Genomic DNA, 18,577 nt, shown 5'->3' with positions numbered 1-18,577 from the left:
TCATCCCGAACAATCAATGGATTTCTCTCTCTTGTGTTCCACTTTTACAAAATTGTCTACTAAGTGTAGATATGTCTTGAGATCGTGACACGTGACAACGTTCCCTTTGTTTATTATTTGTGGACATAAGTCTTTGCTACTTAATCTAAGTTCTTTGCCTACCTCAGCATACACCCATTGGCTATCCTCCATGCATTTTTGTAGCCAGCTTAGCATCCTCGTGGTAGTCTCTTTTTCTGCCACATCATCAATATCGTCGTGGATGACGAACCCCGGAACTTTTGTAACGGGGTCATCGGAGTTGACGATTCGGAGAACATTTGTACCACTTTTCTCTAATTGGCATCGAAAACTTTTGTTTCCAACTCTAGGCCCTCCAAATGATACAACACTCACAATGGGTGCGTTACTAAATTTTGTAGTAATATCATACGCTGTTAATGTTGCAAGGGCAGCACCAAGACTATGTCCTGTGATAGTTATACTTAATGGTTCATCACTATAATTATCAACAATCTTGCCAATTTCTTCTCTAATTGTGTCTTGCAAACTTTGGTCACATTGGGTGTTTGTTGTGTATAAGCTCAATAGTCCACTTTGTACCATGGGTTGATCATAATTTTTGTCAGACGTCATCATGTCGTCTGGTAAGCAAGTCAACGTAGCGCGAAAATTCTCGAGCCATTCGGATGAGGTGGCGGTACCTCGATAAGCGATCACCACGTCGCGGCGCCCAAGCCTTGCGATCTCTTTTTCGTCGTCACAAACAGCCACATAACCAATCCAGCTGGATTGCGGAGACGCCAGGTTCGGGAACGTCTTTTTAGTCCATCGTGGCATTTGGATAACGCACGTGCCGTACAAGTTCTTGACCACCTTGTAACCGGTCTTGTCTAGTCCGCAGTCTGTCAGCATTGAACTCTTAGGATAAAGACATGTGGCGTATGTAGGTGAGGACATGTCAAAGTCAAAGCAACGATAGGCTGCTTCAACGAATTCCCCATACCTCAAGATCTCCTTACGAAGATCATCATCAAGTGGATCAAGCAAGCCTTCCCAATTCTTAATCCCTTGAAATTCCATCCACCTGTCCCGGAGTTCAGCCACTTCTCTATCTCCAACAGAGCAGTGGTTGAACCTCGGATTCCACGAGCTCGTGATCTTGAATCTACGAGCTCCGAGTTTACTCAATTTAAAGCACTTTGAAATAGGGAGTACCAATCTCATATGTTGTTTGGTCATGAAAAAAATGTTGCATTTTGATTTGCAAATATTTCCACTTGAGAGACTCATTATCTTTTATGGAGAAATAATAATTTTAATGCATACACTTTCACGTAGTTATATTTGAGCAATTTATAGTTTTTCTCATATAGGATATATAGGTATTACTATGGTTGAGTGGGGACAAGACAAAATGTGTTTATTACCAATTGGAAAAACGTTGCTAGAGGACTTATTTTGCAACTTGTATAGTCATGTATCTATGGACTTTGGATTTTGAATTCAAGAAGGAAGAATTTCTTTTTTAGACTAATTGTGTTTAACATGTCATGACGTTTCTATAATTATAAGAGCACGATGTTATTAACGATATATAGTGTAGTGTTTAACAAGTCATGATGTATAAACATGGCATGACATTTCTATATTATAAGAGCACCGTGTTATTAATAATATGTAATGTAGTATTTAACAAGTTAGCATGTGTAAACATGTTATGATGTTTCTATAATTGATAAGAGCACGATGTTATTAACGATATGTAATGTAATGTTTAACATATCATGATGTGTAATATTATTTATTCTAGGATAGATCAAAAAGAAAATATTAATGACATATAATATGTGTAGTGCACTATTTATTCGAAAATACTAGTAAGTGGGCGACTTGCATGTTTCTATATTATAATGATTTGCAACAACTACGACCTTAAGTTACCGATCGTTGAAAATTATCTATCCACAACTTGAAGATTCCTTCAAACGATAACTCGTTCTATATATTATAATTAAAGTGTGTATATTTATATATGCTAATATTATGGTCTTAATCTTAACACATAAAATTAATTAATAAGTTAACAGGCTAATTAACACCCCTTATGGATGAATTCGAATTCCGATCCTATAATATTTTTCAACAATATGAAAAGGAAGACTAAATAGTAGAACAAAGAAAAAAGCAAAAATTGGCCTTCAAAATGTTGACACGTTGACCAACCAGGAAGTAAGATTAAATAAACAGTACACTGAGTTGCGTGCCTCTTTGGGTCCAATCATACAGCGGCACGTGTAGTAATGTGTCTCCGTTGAATAAAATTAATTCATAAAAATATGATTCGCATAATTTGTTCAAGTTTAAATGGATCAACGAGTAGTTCATTTATTAGTTTATGAGGGATTTAGGATGGCAAATGAGGTATTTGACTTGAATTTGAACGAGTCAAAATGGGTAGAAGAAATAAAATTGGTCATTGTTCAACCGTCTAATTTAACGTATTATTTTTATATTTTTCAAACATACATTTCATGATTTCATCTAATATAAATGAAACCTATAAGATAATGAAGTGGCAAATCAAATTTTATTGTTTCTTATATGTCAAAATTTTCGTTATTTCTCGTAATGTTTCAAATTCAAAAATATGAGTGTGTTCACATTTTTTTGTTTTGTTTCCCACGTGATGTTTGGTATTTGCATAAGACTTCAAACTTGCAAATTCACAAAGTGTAACTCAATTTTCCTCCACGATTTTTCTTATATCCAAAATTTAAATTTAAAATTCAATCGATTACCCAAAATTAGAAAATACCTTTATATAGATATTATTTCATGAATGAAAAAAACATGTAAAGAATGAGATGTGTATAATTGTTAGATTATCTATAGAACATCAATAATTTATTTCTATTTTTAGATTGCATCGACCTAACTTTGTATCTTACTTGGACCAAAAAAAAATTGGTACCTTGTTCTTTTTAAATTTATATCAATTTTTTAACTGTTTTTTTCCTCTGCAAAAAATAAGTAATAATAATATTTCACCAATTATAATAATTATAGTAATCTATAATAATCTTTTTAAAAAAATAAAAACTAGACAATTATTTATATGTAAAAAATAAATTAAATATTTTCAAATCGTTAACATTGTATATCAAGTCATCATCAAAATCACACTAGCCCAAATCTATTATGATTTGGACGGGTCGGTGGAGTCAGGCTAATTTTGTCACCCCTAGTTCAATCTATTTAGCGAGGCTCGTTTCATCTCATTCAAGAGTTGGTCTGAAATATAACTCAAATTGGCATATAAGAAATTTTATCAAAATACATTTTGATTTTTTTAAAAAAAATAATATATTATATATAATCTTGATAAAAAAAATTACATAATTTTATCATGTTCTTTAAAAATTGTATAAGAAAAAAATATTAAAACTTAGTAAGAATAGATGAATTTAGTTATGGCTCGTCTTTAAATCTATTTCAGTCTAATTCAATTAATTCAGCCTAAGTAACTATTTGATGGGTTACTATTTATTAGTTCAATGCCGTCCAAGTTGATCCATGAAAAATCTTATCAAATAATTTTTTACAAATATTTGTTTATTTATTTAAATATATTATATATAATCATATTTTTTTCCTAATAAATGTTAAAAATATATTATATAAAAACAAATGAAGCAATTGAAATTTTAGTAAGAACTGAATGGGTTGAATTATGATCCACTTTTAAATTTTTTTAGTTTAATTCATTTTAATACAAATAATTAAATTAAACCCTTTGTCAGCAAAGAATGAGAAATCTAAATATTAAAATACAAACATGAAAAGGCTATTCTGAATATAGTCAAAGAAAAAAATCCTGCCAATATTCCCAGAATTCTTTAAGACGAAATCTTTAATAAAAGGAAAAAAGAATTTTATGATGATATATTTGAGTTTATATACATCCTAAACCAAGAAGTCTAAGGATGTTATATATCTTAATTCAGTGATGGAGACAGAAATTTCTAGAGAATTTTAAGAAAGAAGATTTTTCGTGTATATTCACCCAAGAAGATCGGATTTTCCCATACGTATGATGCTAACGAGTTTTGAGCAGCCTACGAATCCATTCGACGATGACAAAATACCTTCATAGAAAGCCATGAATTCATGGCAAGAAGAAATATTATTGAAGAGAGGAGATGTATAGATGAGGGTAGTTACAAGTTTTCATGGACTCTAACTATCACTTATAATTTCCTTTGTGTTTGTTGGTCTTATTAATAAAGTAGTTGTTGACCAACCAAAGTTGTGGCATGGAACATTAAGTAGTGACGGATCCAGAATTTTAATTAAATCAAATTCAAATAAAATATAGTCAAGAATTTGAAATTGAAACCTAGCTAAATCAACTAGTCCAACCTTTTATCCCGTGTTCTGGAGATTCATCAAGCTCTCTATTTATCCATAAAATATTTTTTAAAAAAACTAAAATGTAATTTTTTATCGAGTGGACTCAGGTGAAGACACTCTTGTCTCCTTAAATTCGCCTCTAGTTTTAAGTACTTTTTTATTCTTAATCAAAAGACTCATGTTCGAGTTCCTTTTGATATGAAATCGTCTTTGTTAAGAAACACTTTATCCCAAACATAAAACTTTTTAACACAAATCGAAATTTAATCGAACGAAAAATATAATGGTCAATGGGGATGCATTACTGTGGACTGTGCCGCAATACGGTCGAAAAAAAAGAAGAGTTATAATACATTGTTTATTTTACTCGTTTCCTAAATACTTCCTCTATATACTTGGTCAACATGGTCAATCTTTCTTTAATGTTGTCTATTGACTTGTCAATATACTTCCTATGGGCTAAAGAGGTTGTATCAGAAAATCATGGATTTTTTAGTTTTCGCCATTAATTATTGTAATTACATTTTTTTTTTGGCTTTTAACGACTTTTAGTTTTGTGTTTGATAATTGTGATGTTTGGACCAGTTTATGTAGATTAGAATTAATTTCACGAGATACATGTTGATACCTTTCACCAGCGAGAAGTATTATGTAATTATGTCCAACAATGTTAGGACAAATAGAAAAGAAATTACTTAGTATTTTTGTGTGTGCTGAACATGTCTAGGGTTTAACTATACGACTTATTGCGACTAATACATATAATTAAAGAAGATGCCATATTTTAAGTGGTAAATCAACTATCTATGTAATGGATGTTTGAGAATGCGCAGAAAAATTCTTTTAAAATTTGAGACCGAACATGGTCTAATAAGAACACTTTAATTATCATGTGTTCATGTGCTCAACATCAAAATGGGTTATAGTTCGAGTGTATAAATGAAATTGGAAACAAATTTAAAAAGTCATCGATGTATTTTGCATTAAAAAGAAAAATTATCCAAGTAATTCATCTTAATAGTGTGTGTGTGTGTATATATATATATATACACATTACTAATACATACATAATATTAATGACCACATTATTTTTTCTAATATGTATAGACTTTACCAAACGACTCCTTATTTCATCTATCGCTGATCATGACATATTCTTATGATCATCACACAAATGTCATGATTATGACATATTCAAGATTACTATAGTTTCAAAAGGTGTTTTTCATATGTACCAAAAATTCAATCTTTATTTTTTTCTTCTTTCTCAAGATTCATTCCCAAACACCATAGTTTATAAAAACAAACTACAAAATAAGTCCTAGACCAAACGTTTTACAAGTATTGATAGTGTACACATTTTGTCCCCACTAAACCAAATAATATAAAATCTATCCTATAAACACTTAAAATGCACCGTCCACCTCAATTATTTCTGTCATATAATATATAGTCTTCCTAAGAATAGTCTCCCCTCTACCCCATGGGTGGAATTAATAGATCGCATGGAGATTCGATTGAATTTAGTAGATTTTGTTTATATAATGTATTTGTATTAATAATAACAATAACAATAATATATTCAGTGAAATGTCACTGAGTGGGATCTGGAGAGGATAGAATATTCGTAGACACTATTACTATCTCGTGGAGATAGATAGGTTGTTTTTGAAAGACCCTGAATTTGTGTTACTAAATTCATTAGATATGTGTAAATATTAAATTTAGAATGTAACCCAGTCATTATTATTTAAATTGTTAGTATAAAATTAAGAACGTATAAAATTGGAATCCTAGCTTCGCCTCAACTCGACCCCACCATGCACCCACAATAAAGAACTTGGGATCGGGAACAACTATAAATAGCCCTCATTTGAGTGCAGCCAAAATGTAATAGTTAAGTGAAAGTGTATGAATTAATATTATTACTCCACAAAAAAGAGCTTCGATTATCCACATTCCAAGAATCTTGTAAAAACTACATACACCTTTCACAAAAATCATGATGAGGCTCTCAAGTGGAAATAATTTCAAAACAAATTGTAACATTGTTTTCACCAAACAACATATGGGGTTGGTACTCCCTATCTCAAAGTGTTCTACATTGAGTAAACGACTTGGAGCTCGTAGTTTCAAGATCACAAACTCGGGGTTGGGCCACTGCTCTGTTGGACACAGAGTAGTGGCCGAACTCCGGCACCGGTGGATGGAATTCCAAGGGATCAAGAATTGGGAAGGCTTGCTTGATCCACTTGATGATGATCTTCGTAAGGAGATCTTGAGGTATGGGGAATTCGTTGAAGCAGCCTATCGTTGCTTCGACTTTGACATGTCATCACCCACGTATGCCACGTGTCTTTATCCTAAGAGTTCGATGCTGACAGACTGCGGACTTGACAAAACCGGTTACAAGGTGGTCAAGAACTTGTACGCCACGTGTGTGGTCCAAATGCCACGATGGACTAAAAAGACGTTCCCGAACCTGGCGTCTCCGCAATCCAGCTGGATTGGTTATATGGCCGTTTGCGACGATGAAAAAGAGATCGCTAGGCTCGGACGCCGCGACGTGGTGATCGCTTATCGGGGTACCGCCACCTCATCTGAATGGCTCGAGAATTTTCGCGCCACGTTGACTTGCTTACCAGATGACATGACAACGTCTGACCAAAATTACGATCAACCCATGGTACAAAGTGGACTCTTGAACTTGTACACAACAAACACCCAATGTGACCAAAGTTTGCAAGACACAATTAGAGAAGAAATTGGTAAGATTCTTGATAAATATAGAGATGAACCATTAAGTATAACTATCACAGGACATAGTCTTGGTGCTGCCCTTGCAACATTAACAGCGTGTGATATTACTACAAAATTTAGTAACGCACCCATAGTGAGTGTTGTATCATTTGGAGGGCCTAGAGTTGGAAACAAAAGTTTTCGATGCCAATTGGAGAAAAGTGGTACAAATGTTCTCCGAATCGTCAACTCCGACGATCCCATTACAAAAGTTCCGGGATTCGTCATCGAAGACGATATTGATGACATGGCGGAAAAAGGAACTACCCACGTGGCGTCCACGGGTATGCCAAGTTGGCTACAAAAGTGCATGGAGGATACCCAATGGGTGTATGCTGAGGTAGGCAAGGAACTTAGATTAAGTAGCAAAGGGGATATTGCCACGTGTCACGATCTCAAGACGTATTTAGACTTAGTGAACAATTATGAAAATGATCGATACATCATTAATATGAAAAACAACAACTTTTTGTACTAGGTACATGAATAGGAAGAGGAATAAAAATAGGACCACATGGATATTCTTGAAAATACGTGTATTTTAATGTGAGAAAGTTATGTACAAAGTCAATTATTTTTGTTTTTTTCTAATCCTTCATATTATTATTTAATTGCTTTCGTGGTTTCTTAAAAAGTAATACTGTTTTAAAAATATTTAATATGCATGTGTCAATATGTGAAGAATCCAACCAACATAGACTCTCATTATCTATAATCCAAGTCAATGGTATTTATAATGTATATATGCTTAATGATTAGGTAATAAAAATTAAATTGCTCTGGATCTTTCTTCAGTTATATATGTATACCCTTTATGTTTCAGAATAAGTTTCGTTTTAGATTATTTTACGTTTATTAAGAAAAAATAAATATAGTTTTCTAAGTTATGCTTATTATATATATTTTTTTAAAAATGAGACTCACCCCAGCAATGTATCTTCACTTTATGCAAAGTTTCACTTCTCCTTCCCTTCCATTAGATAATCAAACTCAATTTTCAACTTCTTTTTCTTAAAAAATAAGAGCGAGACTTCATAGTGAAGGCCTGGAGTGAGAGACGAAATCTAGTAACACAGCATCATGGTTTAGCCTACCCTGACAAGCAGTTCACCATTTTCACATGATAGAATCCATCACAGCAGAGGGAGTCTAGCCCCCCTATATACTCATATCTCGACTTGACAATCAAAATTGCGAAAAATTGAAATTTATAGATCGATGGTGGGGATGAACCCATGTGTATGCCTAACCTTTAGCCACCCCTCAATGGCACTAATAAGCACACAAGACACATAGGTATAGGGATGCCTGTTTTACAAGGCACTACTAAAAGAAATACTCCCTCCGTCCACAATTGTTTGTCAGGGTAAGGTCATGCACACCCCTAAAGGAAAATTTAATACAAGGTGTAATTTGACTAATATAACCCTACTATACCAAGAATACCAAAAGTCCACATAACTTTTCAATTGAACTACACTATCATTAAGGGCAGAATTGGAAAAAAATGATTAATTATTTCTTGATTGTTTAAATTGACAATTAATCTTGGACATCTATTTTAGCTGCCAAACAATTGTGGACGGAGGGAGTAGTTCTTTGATACGAGGGTTTATATATAGTTGAAAATAATTACTACTATTTTGTCTTGAATTTCTAAAGCAACACTTATTTTTGGACAACTTTTGTTAATATAAGTAGTACTTATTTTAATATAATTTTTTTATTAAAATAACACTTATTTTAAAACAAAAAATTATATATACGGACTGCTTTACAATTATTGTCCTTGTTGAAAGTCAAGACTAATTTTTAATGTACAAGAAATGCTTACCTAATGAAGTACGTACTTGTGATGTGGACATCCATATCTTAAGAAACAAGATTCTTTTATGAACCTTAAGAAAAAATTTATGGTTATGGATGGTGTAAATAAGTGTGTCGTCATCTTTAGTTGGTTAAAAAAATTTAAAAAATTATTCTCTAATAAAATAAATTCTTTAAAAAGAAGACAACATTTCTTTTTAATGAAATTAGGGAAAAAGTTAGGCAAAACAAATTTCACCAGTGATTTTTTAAGTACAAGTAAATACATTCTTAGTGACCTTTATTTCTGATGTGAACGATCCGTTTTGAGTTGTTTCGTTCACACCCTCTATAACACATACATCTCACCCCTATCCTCTGTTTCTGCTCACCCTCCCCACCACCTTTACATCCTACCCCTACCCCTACCCCTACCCCATCTCACATTGTATTTTTGTAGTTTATATTTTATAACCAAGTAAGTAACTAACACGATTTGTGATGAGAAGGTTTGAGACCTTTCACATGTTTAACTAAATATTTTGGATTCATGCTTTTAAAAATAAAAATAAAATTGTTATGATCATCTTCTTTAAAAATGAGTCTTGTAATAGTGATATAAATTTAGTTGGATTCCAATTATACAAATATCAGTCATCGAATAGAAAACTAAATAAATCAATAAATTATATAAATACTTTTAAAATTATATATTTTTATTTACATATAAAGGAAACATTAATTTTTCATGAAAGTATTTTACCTGAAAATCATTATGCGAGAATTGCATTTAGAGATGATATGTAAATGGGATGACTATTTTAATCTTATATATAGTTGATATGTAATTCAAATCGACCCTAGAAATCATGACAAAAATATAAAATTAATGTGGCAAACATTGACTTGGCATTGATATTTCAAGACATTAGGCATGAGGCAAAGAGCTGGCACATTTAATTAAAAGGCCAAGGTAAGGCAGAGACAAAACTATGACGTGTGTGGGAGTGGTGCGCTTGACGGTCCGTGGCGGAGCCAGGTAGGACCTAGGGAATTTACCCGTACTTTTTTTTAATAAAAAGTTATATGATTTTTATATGGTTAAAATTATTTTATATGTATATACACTACTAAAAAAACTAATTCCCCATTAAAATTTTCCATTGAAAAAAATATTTATGGGCTTTTTTCACGAATATTCTGATTGAATCGATCAATGAGAGAAAAAAAACATTCAGTTACTAGTTCAAATATTTCAATGGGAATCTATTTTTCACCATGCGTTTTTTCAATGAGGTGGTTCAATGATTATAGAATGGAAAATCATGTGGTGGTTCAATGATAATAGAATGGGAAAATCATGTTTTGTATATAGTATAAATTTTCTATTGGTTCATGGTGGAAAAAACAAGAGCCTATGTTCTTAGTAGTGATCATATAATAAATGTTGAATCTCGTTTCTTTAGTTTCTTCGTGTGTTTACTTATTCATATTTTGAAATTCGTTAATCAAAATTCTGACTGATCTGTCACGATTCACGACGAGGCAATAGTCGCACGCACATGAGCAAGCAACACACCTTGACATGCCAAACACATTGGTGGTTACCAAATCCATGTCAAGCACAAGTCAAGCCGCAATTGGATGGTTGAGCTTTGTGGCGCAGGGGCGGTTTGTGTTTTCTAGTTTTGGGTTGTGTCAACTACATTAGGTAGATTGTGGCTAAGTGGACCAAATGTCCTAGTTATGTTATATCACACCAAATTTTATATATATATATATATATATAATGTTTAGGTTTAGCAATATATATATATATATATATATATATATATGACATTTTAATGTTATTATAAATATCGCTTTGCATTGCTACATTGTGTGTGTTGGTTATTTATCTAGTAACTTATGTAGCCTCTAGACAATTTATCTTCTTTATTTATTACTCCCTTTGTTTCTAATTATTTGTCCATTTTTGAATTGACACACCTATTAAGAAAATAATTATTGACATAGTGAGTTTACCATTTTACCCTTATTAATTATGAAGTGGATGAATTAAAAACTTAACATTTTCAAGAAGTTCTACCGTTTTCAAAGTGATTAATTGAGGGAATAATTGGTAAAAAAATTGTTCTTTCTTGATTTGTCAAAATGGACAATTAATTAGGGACAATTATAAAAGGAAAAGTGGACAAGTAATTAGGGATAGAGGGAGTATTTCATTATCTTTCAATTCATTGTAAAAAAGATTTTCTTCTCTATAAATAGCGATGGTCTGATCTTCCTTTGTTTTGAGTACAAGAAAATAGAGTCGTGAAAGAGAGTTCTTATAAGTTGAAGGGAGGTGTTCTTTTTGTGAAGATTTGAACTTAATCCGTGTTTGTTGGTTGAGTTATATTTTGTGAATTGATCATTGTATCTGGAAAAGGACAAGTCAAAAAGACTATTGCTGGACTGGCAAAAAACATTTGTTGGAGTGAGCCTAAATATAATCGTCTTAAAGAGAGCGAGATATCCTCCCCTTAGTGTGAAGATAATTATTTTCTTTATTTTTATTTCAACTGTAATTTGTAATTTGTAATTTTTACCAACACCCTTTTACTTAAAGAGGAAAATCTGAGCGACATTAATTAGCTTTAATTAGCTTGCGTTTGAACATGCAATATGAAGCGATGATTCTAAATCAGTATTTAAACATACATGATGAAATTATCCGTACCATGTAAAAGAATTATATCAGAGAATAACTAGTTATTACTATTATTGACTAACTTGTTTATGAATAATGATTTGCTCATCTAGTAAGATTATATACAAATTAAGGAAATTTCGATAGCTTCCACAACTTGTTGGGATTTCATGTTTGTGAAAAAAAAGTACAAACTTATGTTTTTTAAAAAGGGAAAATGCATAAGTACCCTCTCAACCTATGCCCGAAATCTCAGAGACACACTTATACTATACTAAGGTCCTATTACCCTCTCGAACTTATTTTATAAATAATTTTCTACCCCTTTTCGGTCTATGTGGCACTATCTGGTTGATAATGCCATGTAGAAAAGGGATAGAAAATTATTTATAAAATAAGTTCGAGAGGGTAATAGGACCTTAGTATAGTATAAGTGTGTCTCTGAGATTTCAGATATAGATTGAAGGGGTACTTATACATTTTTCCCAAAAAAAATATCTAAATTACATATCCAAACAAAACTTCAACTTTAAATCATAATTTTATATCACACATAGATGAGTGTACAGGAGTTGATGCAATCCTTGAAGCAAAGCAAATATACAAACTAGAAAATGCAAAATGGAAGTTGACAAAAAGGGGAGAGAAGGAATCGAGTCCCTATTGAATTTCCATCCCATAGAATTGCTAAGATGGTAAACATTTTTACCTTTGATCTTAAAATTATGCGTTCAAATTACCAATGAAGCAAAAAAGTGTAACTTCAAAGGAAGAGTATTAAAAAGAATGACCTTAATTTCTTGAAATTAGGTAAAAGTCTCTGACAAGTGAGGACGTGTGGTCTTAATCTTATAGCAACTTCCCTCATGCCACATCGTGATAATTCCATATGAATTGATCAGTACTGAGAAGCATGTACTCGGGTGGTTGCTTTTAATTAGGCAAACATCTCGATTGTCTTTGTAGTCTCACCTCGATTATTACTGTGCGGTCATTTAGAAGTCTTAGCAAGTGATTCAAATTCTTTTCCTCTTGACGATGAAACTTATCCCAGCCTCAACGCTCCATAGAGCAACCAGCTTCGAAACTTAACTTATTAAAATATTAAAAAATAGACCGACTAGATTTCTTCTTATATTAAAACATATTATATCATTGTGAATATTTATTTTTATAACAAGTACAATATCACTGTATTGCAAGAGTATTAATGATATCTGATATCTTATGTTGCGGATATTTCCTTAATATTCCATTTGTCTCAAATTATTTGTCGTAATTATTGAATACAAGTCTCTTTATTAGGAAATATTCCACCTTAGCCTTTGGGGTTCTTATTCCTACTATGTAATATTGTATATTTGAACTCACTACAATGAATCAACTTTCTTCTGAGATGGATTAATCGATTGAACTAGATTTACTTGCTCTGAATTTTATCATGCTACCGAGTTTTGAATAGACGGAACCATTCGACGATGGCCAGATACCTTCATAGAATGCCAAATTGTAGAAAGATAGAACTTGGCTTATGGCTAGAACACATATTGAAGAAAGAAGATGTATAGATGAGGTAGTTTCCTTTGTGTTTTTTTTTTTTGGTGTAATTAATAAAGAAGTTAACCGACTAGGGTTGTGGTGAACATAGTCGAAACTAGAATTTCAATTTTATTGCTTTTGAATTTTATAATAACGATTATAAGTAATAATAATGAGTTTAAATTTAAAATTTATACATATTTAATAAATTTATTAATATAAATAGATTATTTGAGGAAAATCTACTAAGTTCGATCGAATTCCATGCGGACTACTAGGCACTAGTTGTCTAGCTCCGCCCCTACTGATAGAGTGGTAAAGTACTCTTTCATCCTTCCTTAGAGGTCTCGTGTTTGAGCAGAGTCGGAACCACTTTACCCTTCGTCGAAAATTATATCGTGTACATAATTTAAATATTAGCTATTACGAGTGTATATTTATTTTTTGCACACCCTTAACACAACTAAGAAGAAAACCCGCAAAACCTTCACTAAACTCCTGACTCCCCCACTAGGTTCATATGAAATCATTTTTATTAAATAGCATCTTAGTCTTAGCATAAAAATTTTCGATACGAATTCATATTTAATGGATTTTTTTTTTCGATCCTACCAATGTGGACTGTGCCGCAATATGGTCGGAAAATAAATGAGTTATAATACGTACGTTGTTTATTTTACTCGTTTTCTAATAATTCCTATAGTTGATTATGTCAAAATTATTATGTCTAGAATGTTGTCTGCTGACTTGTCAATACTTCCAATTGGCAGAATAATTTTCTGTCGGAAAATCATGGATTTTTGAGTTTTTGCCATTAATTATTATTGCTTTATCATATTTTTAAAAAAAATTATTAGTAAATTTTATTTAGATATTTTATGGAGTAATTTATTTTAATTGAGCAATTGAATATATAATAAGATATTTTTAGTTTAAATTTTGAAAATATTTGACACGTATTTTTAAGAGTTTATTAGGTAATAATTAAGTTAAATACATAAAATATGTCAATTGATTTGATTATATATATCAATCTCAATTTTAGAACATGCCTGTAGTTTTTCTTTTATTGGGATAACTGTGGTGCACGCCACCCGATTATTATCACGAGATACTTGTTATCTCTTACCAACAACAAGTATCAGTTAACTCTGTTCACAAAGACTCTGTTGAACATGACTGAGGTTTAATTATACGGCTTATAATTTAGACTAATGCATATTAACTAAAGGAGATATATTTTAAGTAGTTAACTAATTATTTGTGTAATGAACGCTTGAGAATACGTAAAAAATTCCAAAATTTGAGTTTGAAATGTTTAATAGGAACACTTTAATTATCATGTGTTCATGATGTGCTAACTCAATCGAAACATATCATAGCTCGAATGTCTAAATAAAATTGACCATCATCATCAATGTATTTCGTAATTTTTTTTATTTTATATATTTCCTTTTCGATCTATCAAAGAATGAATACACTTTCTTATATTAAAAAACTATTTTTAAAAAACTTTTAAGTTTTTTATTTCATATTTAATTAATGACATTTTCTCATGATCACCATGACATATTAAAGACTACATTATCAAAGGTTTTTTTTTTCATATGTAATAAAATTCAGTCTTTCTTTTTTTCTTCTTACTTAAATTTCGTCCTCGATCGAACACGTACTATGGTTATAAAAAAAAAGTGAAAAATAAGTCTTGGACCAACGTTTTTTAATTTGGTAATATAATACCTATCATATAAAACTTAATGCACCGTCCGCCTCCAAATATTTTCTATCATATAATATATAGTCTTTCACGTAATATTCTCCCCTCTACCCCACCACCCACTACATATATACACATCATTTTAGTTTTGTACTTTGGTACAACTATAAATACCTTTCATTTTGAGTGCAGCCAAAATGTAATAATTAAGTGAAAGTATATGCATTTTAATATTATAACTCCACAAAAAAAGAGCCTTAATATTCTCACTCATGATCATGAGGCTCTCAAGTGGAAATATTTCCAAATCAAATTGCAATATTATGGGATTGATACTCCCTATTTCAAAGTGTTCTACATTGAGCACTAAACGACTTGGAGCTCGTAGATTCAAGATCACAAGCTCATGGAATCCGGGGTTCAACCACTGCTCTGTTGGAGACAGAGCAGTGGCTGAACTCCGAAACCGGTGGATGGAGTTCCAAGGGATTAAAAATTGGGAAGGCTTGCTTGATCCGCTTGATGATGATCTTCGTAAGGAGATCTTGAGGTATGGAAAATTCGTTGAAGCAGCTTATCGCTGCTTTGACTTTGACATGTCATCACCCTCGTATGCCACTTGTCTTTATCCTAAGAGTTCGATGCTGACAAATTGCGGACTAGACAAGACCGGTTACAAGGTGGTCAAGAACTTGTACGCCACGTGTGTGGTCCAAATGCCACAATGGACTAAAAAGACGTTTCCGAACCTAGCATCTCCACGATGCAGCTGGATTGGTTACGTGGCCATCTGCGACGACGCGAAAGAGATCACCAGGCTCGGGCGCCGTGACGTTGTGATCGCTTATCGGGGTACTGCCACCTCATCTGAATGGCTCGAGAATTTACGCGCCACGTTGACTTGCTTACCAGATGACATGATGACATCCAACGAAAATTACGATCAACCCATGGTACAAAGTGGACTCTTGAGCTTATACACAACAAACACCCAATGTGACCAAAGTTTGCAAGACACAATTAGAGTAGAAATTGGCAAGATTCTTGATAAATATAGTGATGAGGCATTAAGTATAACTATCACAGGACATAGTCTTGGTGCTGCCCTTGCAACATTAACAGCGTGTGATATTACTACAAAATTTAGTAACGCACCCATAGTGAGTGTTGTATCATTTGGAGGGCCTAGAGTTGGAAACAAAAGTTTTCGATGCCAATTGGAGAAAAGCGGTACAAATGTTCTCCGAATCGTCAACTCCGACGATCCCGTTACAAAAGTTCCGGGGTTCGTCATCCACGACGATATTGATGATGTGGCAGAAAGAGAGACTACCCACGTGGCGTCCACGAGGATGCCAAGTTGGCTACAAAAGTGCATGGAGGATACCCAATGGGTGTATGCTGAGGTAGGCAAGGAACTTAGATTAAATAGTAAAGGGGATATTGCCACGTGTCACGATCTCAAGACATATTTACACTTGGTAACACTTATGAAAAATGTGCAGCTTTAGTTTGGAATAAATAAATAAATTCCAAAACGATTAAAAAACCAATATTTGGTTTGGTTTGGTTTAAATTTTGAAAATCGATACTATTTGGTTTGGTTGTAGTTTTACTAAAATTAAACCATAAAATAACCAAACTGAACTGAGAAATTAGCTATGTAAATTTTATAATTATTTATATATTATTCATAAATAAAATACAGATACTTTGTTAAATTTTAATTAACATAAATCTTTATGTTTACCATTTTTTCAAGCCCAACACTTAAATTTTGGCCTAACTATTACAACCCTAATTGCAAGTCTATCAAAATCAATTACTTTGTCTTTACCTACCCTACCTCACATAAGATAGTCACACTTTTTTCTTAATTGAATCACTTTGTTCGTGTAATAATAAATCTAGTGTTGCTTAACTGAACACACAATAGGTTTTTGTGGATTGTTCATGTACTAAGTGTCCGTGTCTATCGAGATTCGTATGTCCTAAAAAAATTATTACTTTCAAACCAAAAAAATCAGAAAAAACCGAACCAAACCGACGATTATTTTTTCTCATTTGATTTAATTTGGTTTTAAAAAATTAAAAATCAACTAGATTGATTTAATTTTGATTTTAACCAATAAATTTAACAAAAACTTTGACAAATTTAAAATGGGCAAATAGTGACATGACATTGATATTCAAGACATTAGGCAGACACAACTAAGACATGTGGGGGAGCAGTGTCTTGGCATCTAGGGCCAAGCCAAGTAGGAAGTAGGAACCAACGATTTATTTGAATTTTTTTCGATTAAAAATTATATTATTTATGTCTATATTTTATTTAAAAAAAAATACTTTTTTTCCATTAATTGAAATTTTCCATTGAAAAATGTTCATTGGCTATTTCTAAGATATTTTGACTAAATCTGTGAGAAAAATAAAAATGTTTAGTCCAGCATTTTAATGGAAATTTACCATGTGTTTTCTCACTGAGCTGGTTCGGTGAAAATGAGATGTGAATCATATTTTATAGTATAAATTTTTCAATGATCCGTAGTGGAAAAGGTCTCTATTTCCCGTAGTGATATGTAGCAGATGTTGAATCCCTTTTTAACATTTTTATATATTTATCTTTTCATATTTTAAATTTTATGATAAAAAATTTGACTCCGTCACTATTCACGACTAGGCAACGACGCTAGATTCAAGCAATCAACATAGCCAAACACATTGATAGTTACTAGACTCATATTGTGTTCTAGCTTTAGGTGACATGAGTTTTGAAATGTTTTGAATGGCTAAGCATTTTTGGATTTGATTGTCAAAGTACATTAAATAAAATTATTGTGGCTAAGTGGACCAAATTAAATGTCTTATATATGTATGACAAGTGTCAAATAGTGAGACCATATATATATATAACACCCTTTACATTATTACATGTAATAAACGTGGGAGAGGGCTAGAGAACTCCGGCATGTGTTTGTACATGTGATATAAAAAAAACGATTTCAAATCGCAATCCTGGGTGGGTCATCACTTGTAGGAATGACATAATGCTAATCCATGTTCCACACGGCCAAGGAAGCATCGGTTTTTAATCTCATTATGACTTGGTCGTTCGGAAGAGCAATTAATTCGATCAGAATAGTGGAATGGAAGGCAGTAAAAGAATAACGTCTGATCAGCTTGCATTTTGAGATCGTGTTTTCAAAACTTTATGAATAGAAAAATTAATTCATAAGTTTATGTTTTGTAAGAAGAAAAACTCGGATTTTAATTTTTGCAAAAAGAAAAAAGTTCATGTTAGCTCGGTATGAAGAGAATGTTTCTATCACGTGATAGAACTATAATAATTAATAAGAATAACTAGCTATTGTATTGACTAGTGATTATTTTAAAAGTAATATTATGTGTATTTGAAAATTTGTAATTATAAGCATTTATCTATAAAAGAAATAGGGAAATATGCGATTTATTAATGCAATGTCTTATAATATTATGATATTTTGTTTATGAACTATAATTTATTTATTTATTTGGTAAGAGTGTGTAAAAATTAGGAAAATTTTAATATGAAATTTTCATATTTTTAAAATTATATATAATTTAAAACTCTA

General features: G+C 32.0%; 3 protein-coding genes across 3 annotated transcripts; 2 read left to right on the top strand and 1 right to left on the bottom strand.

Moving 5' to 3' along the window:
* Positions 1-1,083, bottom strand: LOC102596986 (phospholipase A(1) DAD1, chloroplastic-like). Its single transcript, XM_006367529.1, has one exon. It carries the CDS (start codon positions 1,081-1,083, stop codon positions 1-3), a length of 1,083 nt encoding a protein of 360 aa, XP_006367591.1.
* A 5,536-nt stretch (positions 1,084-6,619) lies between these two features.
* LOC102596653 (phospholipase A(1) DAD1, chloroplastic-like) lies at positions 6,620-7,690 on the top strand. The gene has a single exon (XM_006367528.1). The coding sequence runs from the start codon at positions 6,620-6,622 to the stop codon at positions 7,688-7,690; it is 1,071 nt and encodes a 356-aa protein (XP_006367590.1).
* Positions 7,691-15,427: 7,737 nt separating this feature from the next.
* Positions 15,428-16,477, top strand: LOC102595996 (phospholipase A(1) DAD1, chloroplastic-like). Its single transcript, XM_006367526.1, has one exon. It carries the CDS (start codon positions 15,440-15,442, stop codon positions 16,475-16,477), a length of 1,038 nt encoding a protein of 345 aa, XP_006367588.1. The 5' UTR covers positions 15,428-15,439.
* Positions 16,478-18,577: the final 2,100 nt, after the last annotated feature.

This window comes from Solanum tuberosum, unplaced genomic scaffold (genome assembly GCF_000226075.1).
Source record: "Solanum tuberosum cultivar DM 1-3 516 R44 unplaced genomic scaffold, SolTub_3.0 scf00827, whole genome shotgun sequence".
In the NCBI taxonomy this organism is placed as follows: Eukaryota; Viridiplantae; Streptophyta; class Magnoliopsida; order Solanales; family Solanaceae; genus Solanum; species Solanum tuberosum.
The sequence above is the reverse complement of the archived record's forward strand: the minus strand, read 5'-3'. Positions and strand labels throughout refer to the sequence as shown.

What these genes read in the sequence shown, in the direction of transcription:
- LOC102596986 (XM_006367529.1), bottom strand. Translation starts at nt 1,083, where the DNA reads ATGGAATTTCAAGGGATTAAGAATTGGGAAGGCTTGCTTGATCCACTT.
- LOC102596653 (XM_006367528.1), top strand. Translation starts at nt 6,620, where the DNA reads ATGGAATTCCAAGGGATCAAGAATTGGGAAGGCTTGCTTGATCCACTT.
- LOC102595996 (XM_006367526.1), top strand. Translation starts at nt 15,440, where the DNA reads ATGGAGTTCCAAGGGATTAAAAATTGGGAAGGCTTGCTTGATCCGCTT.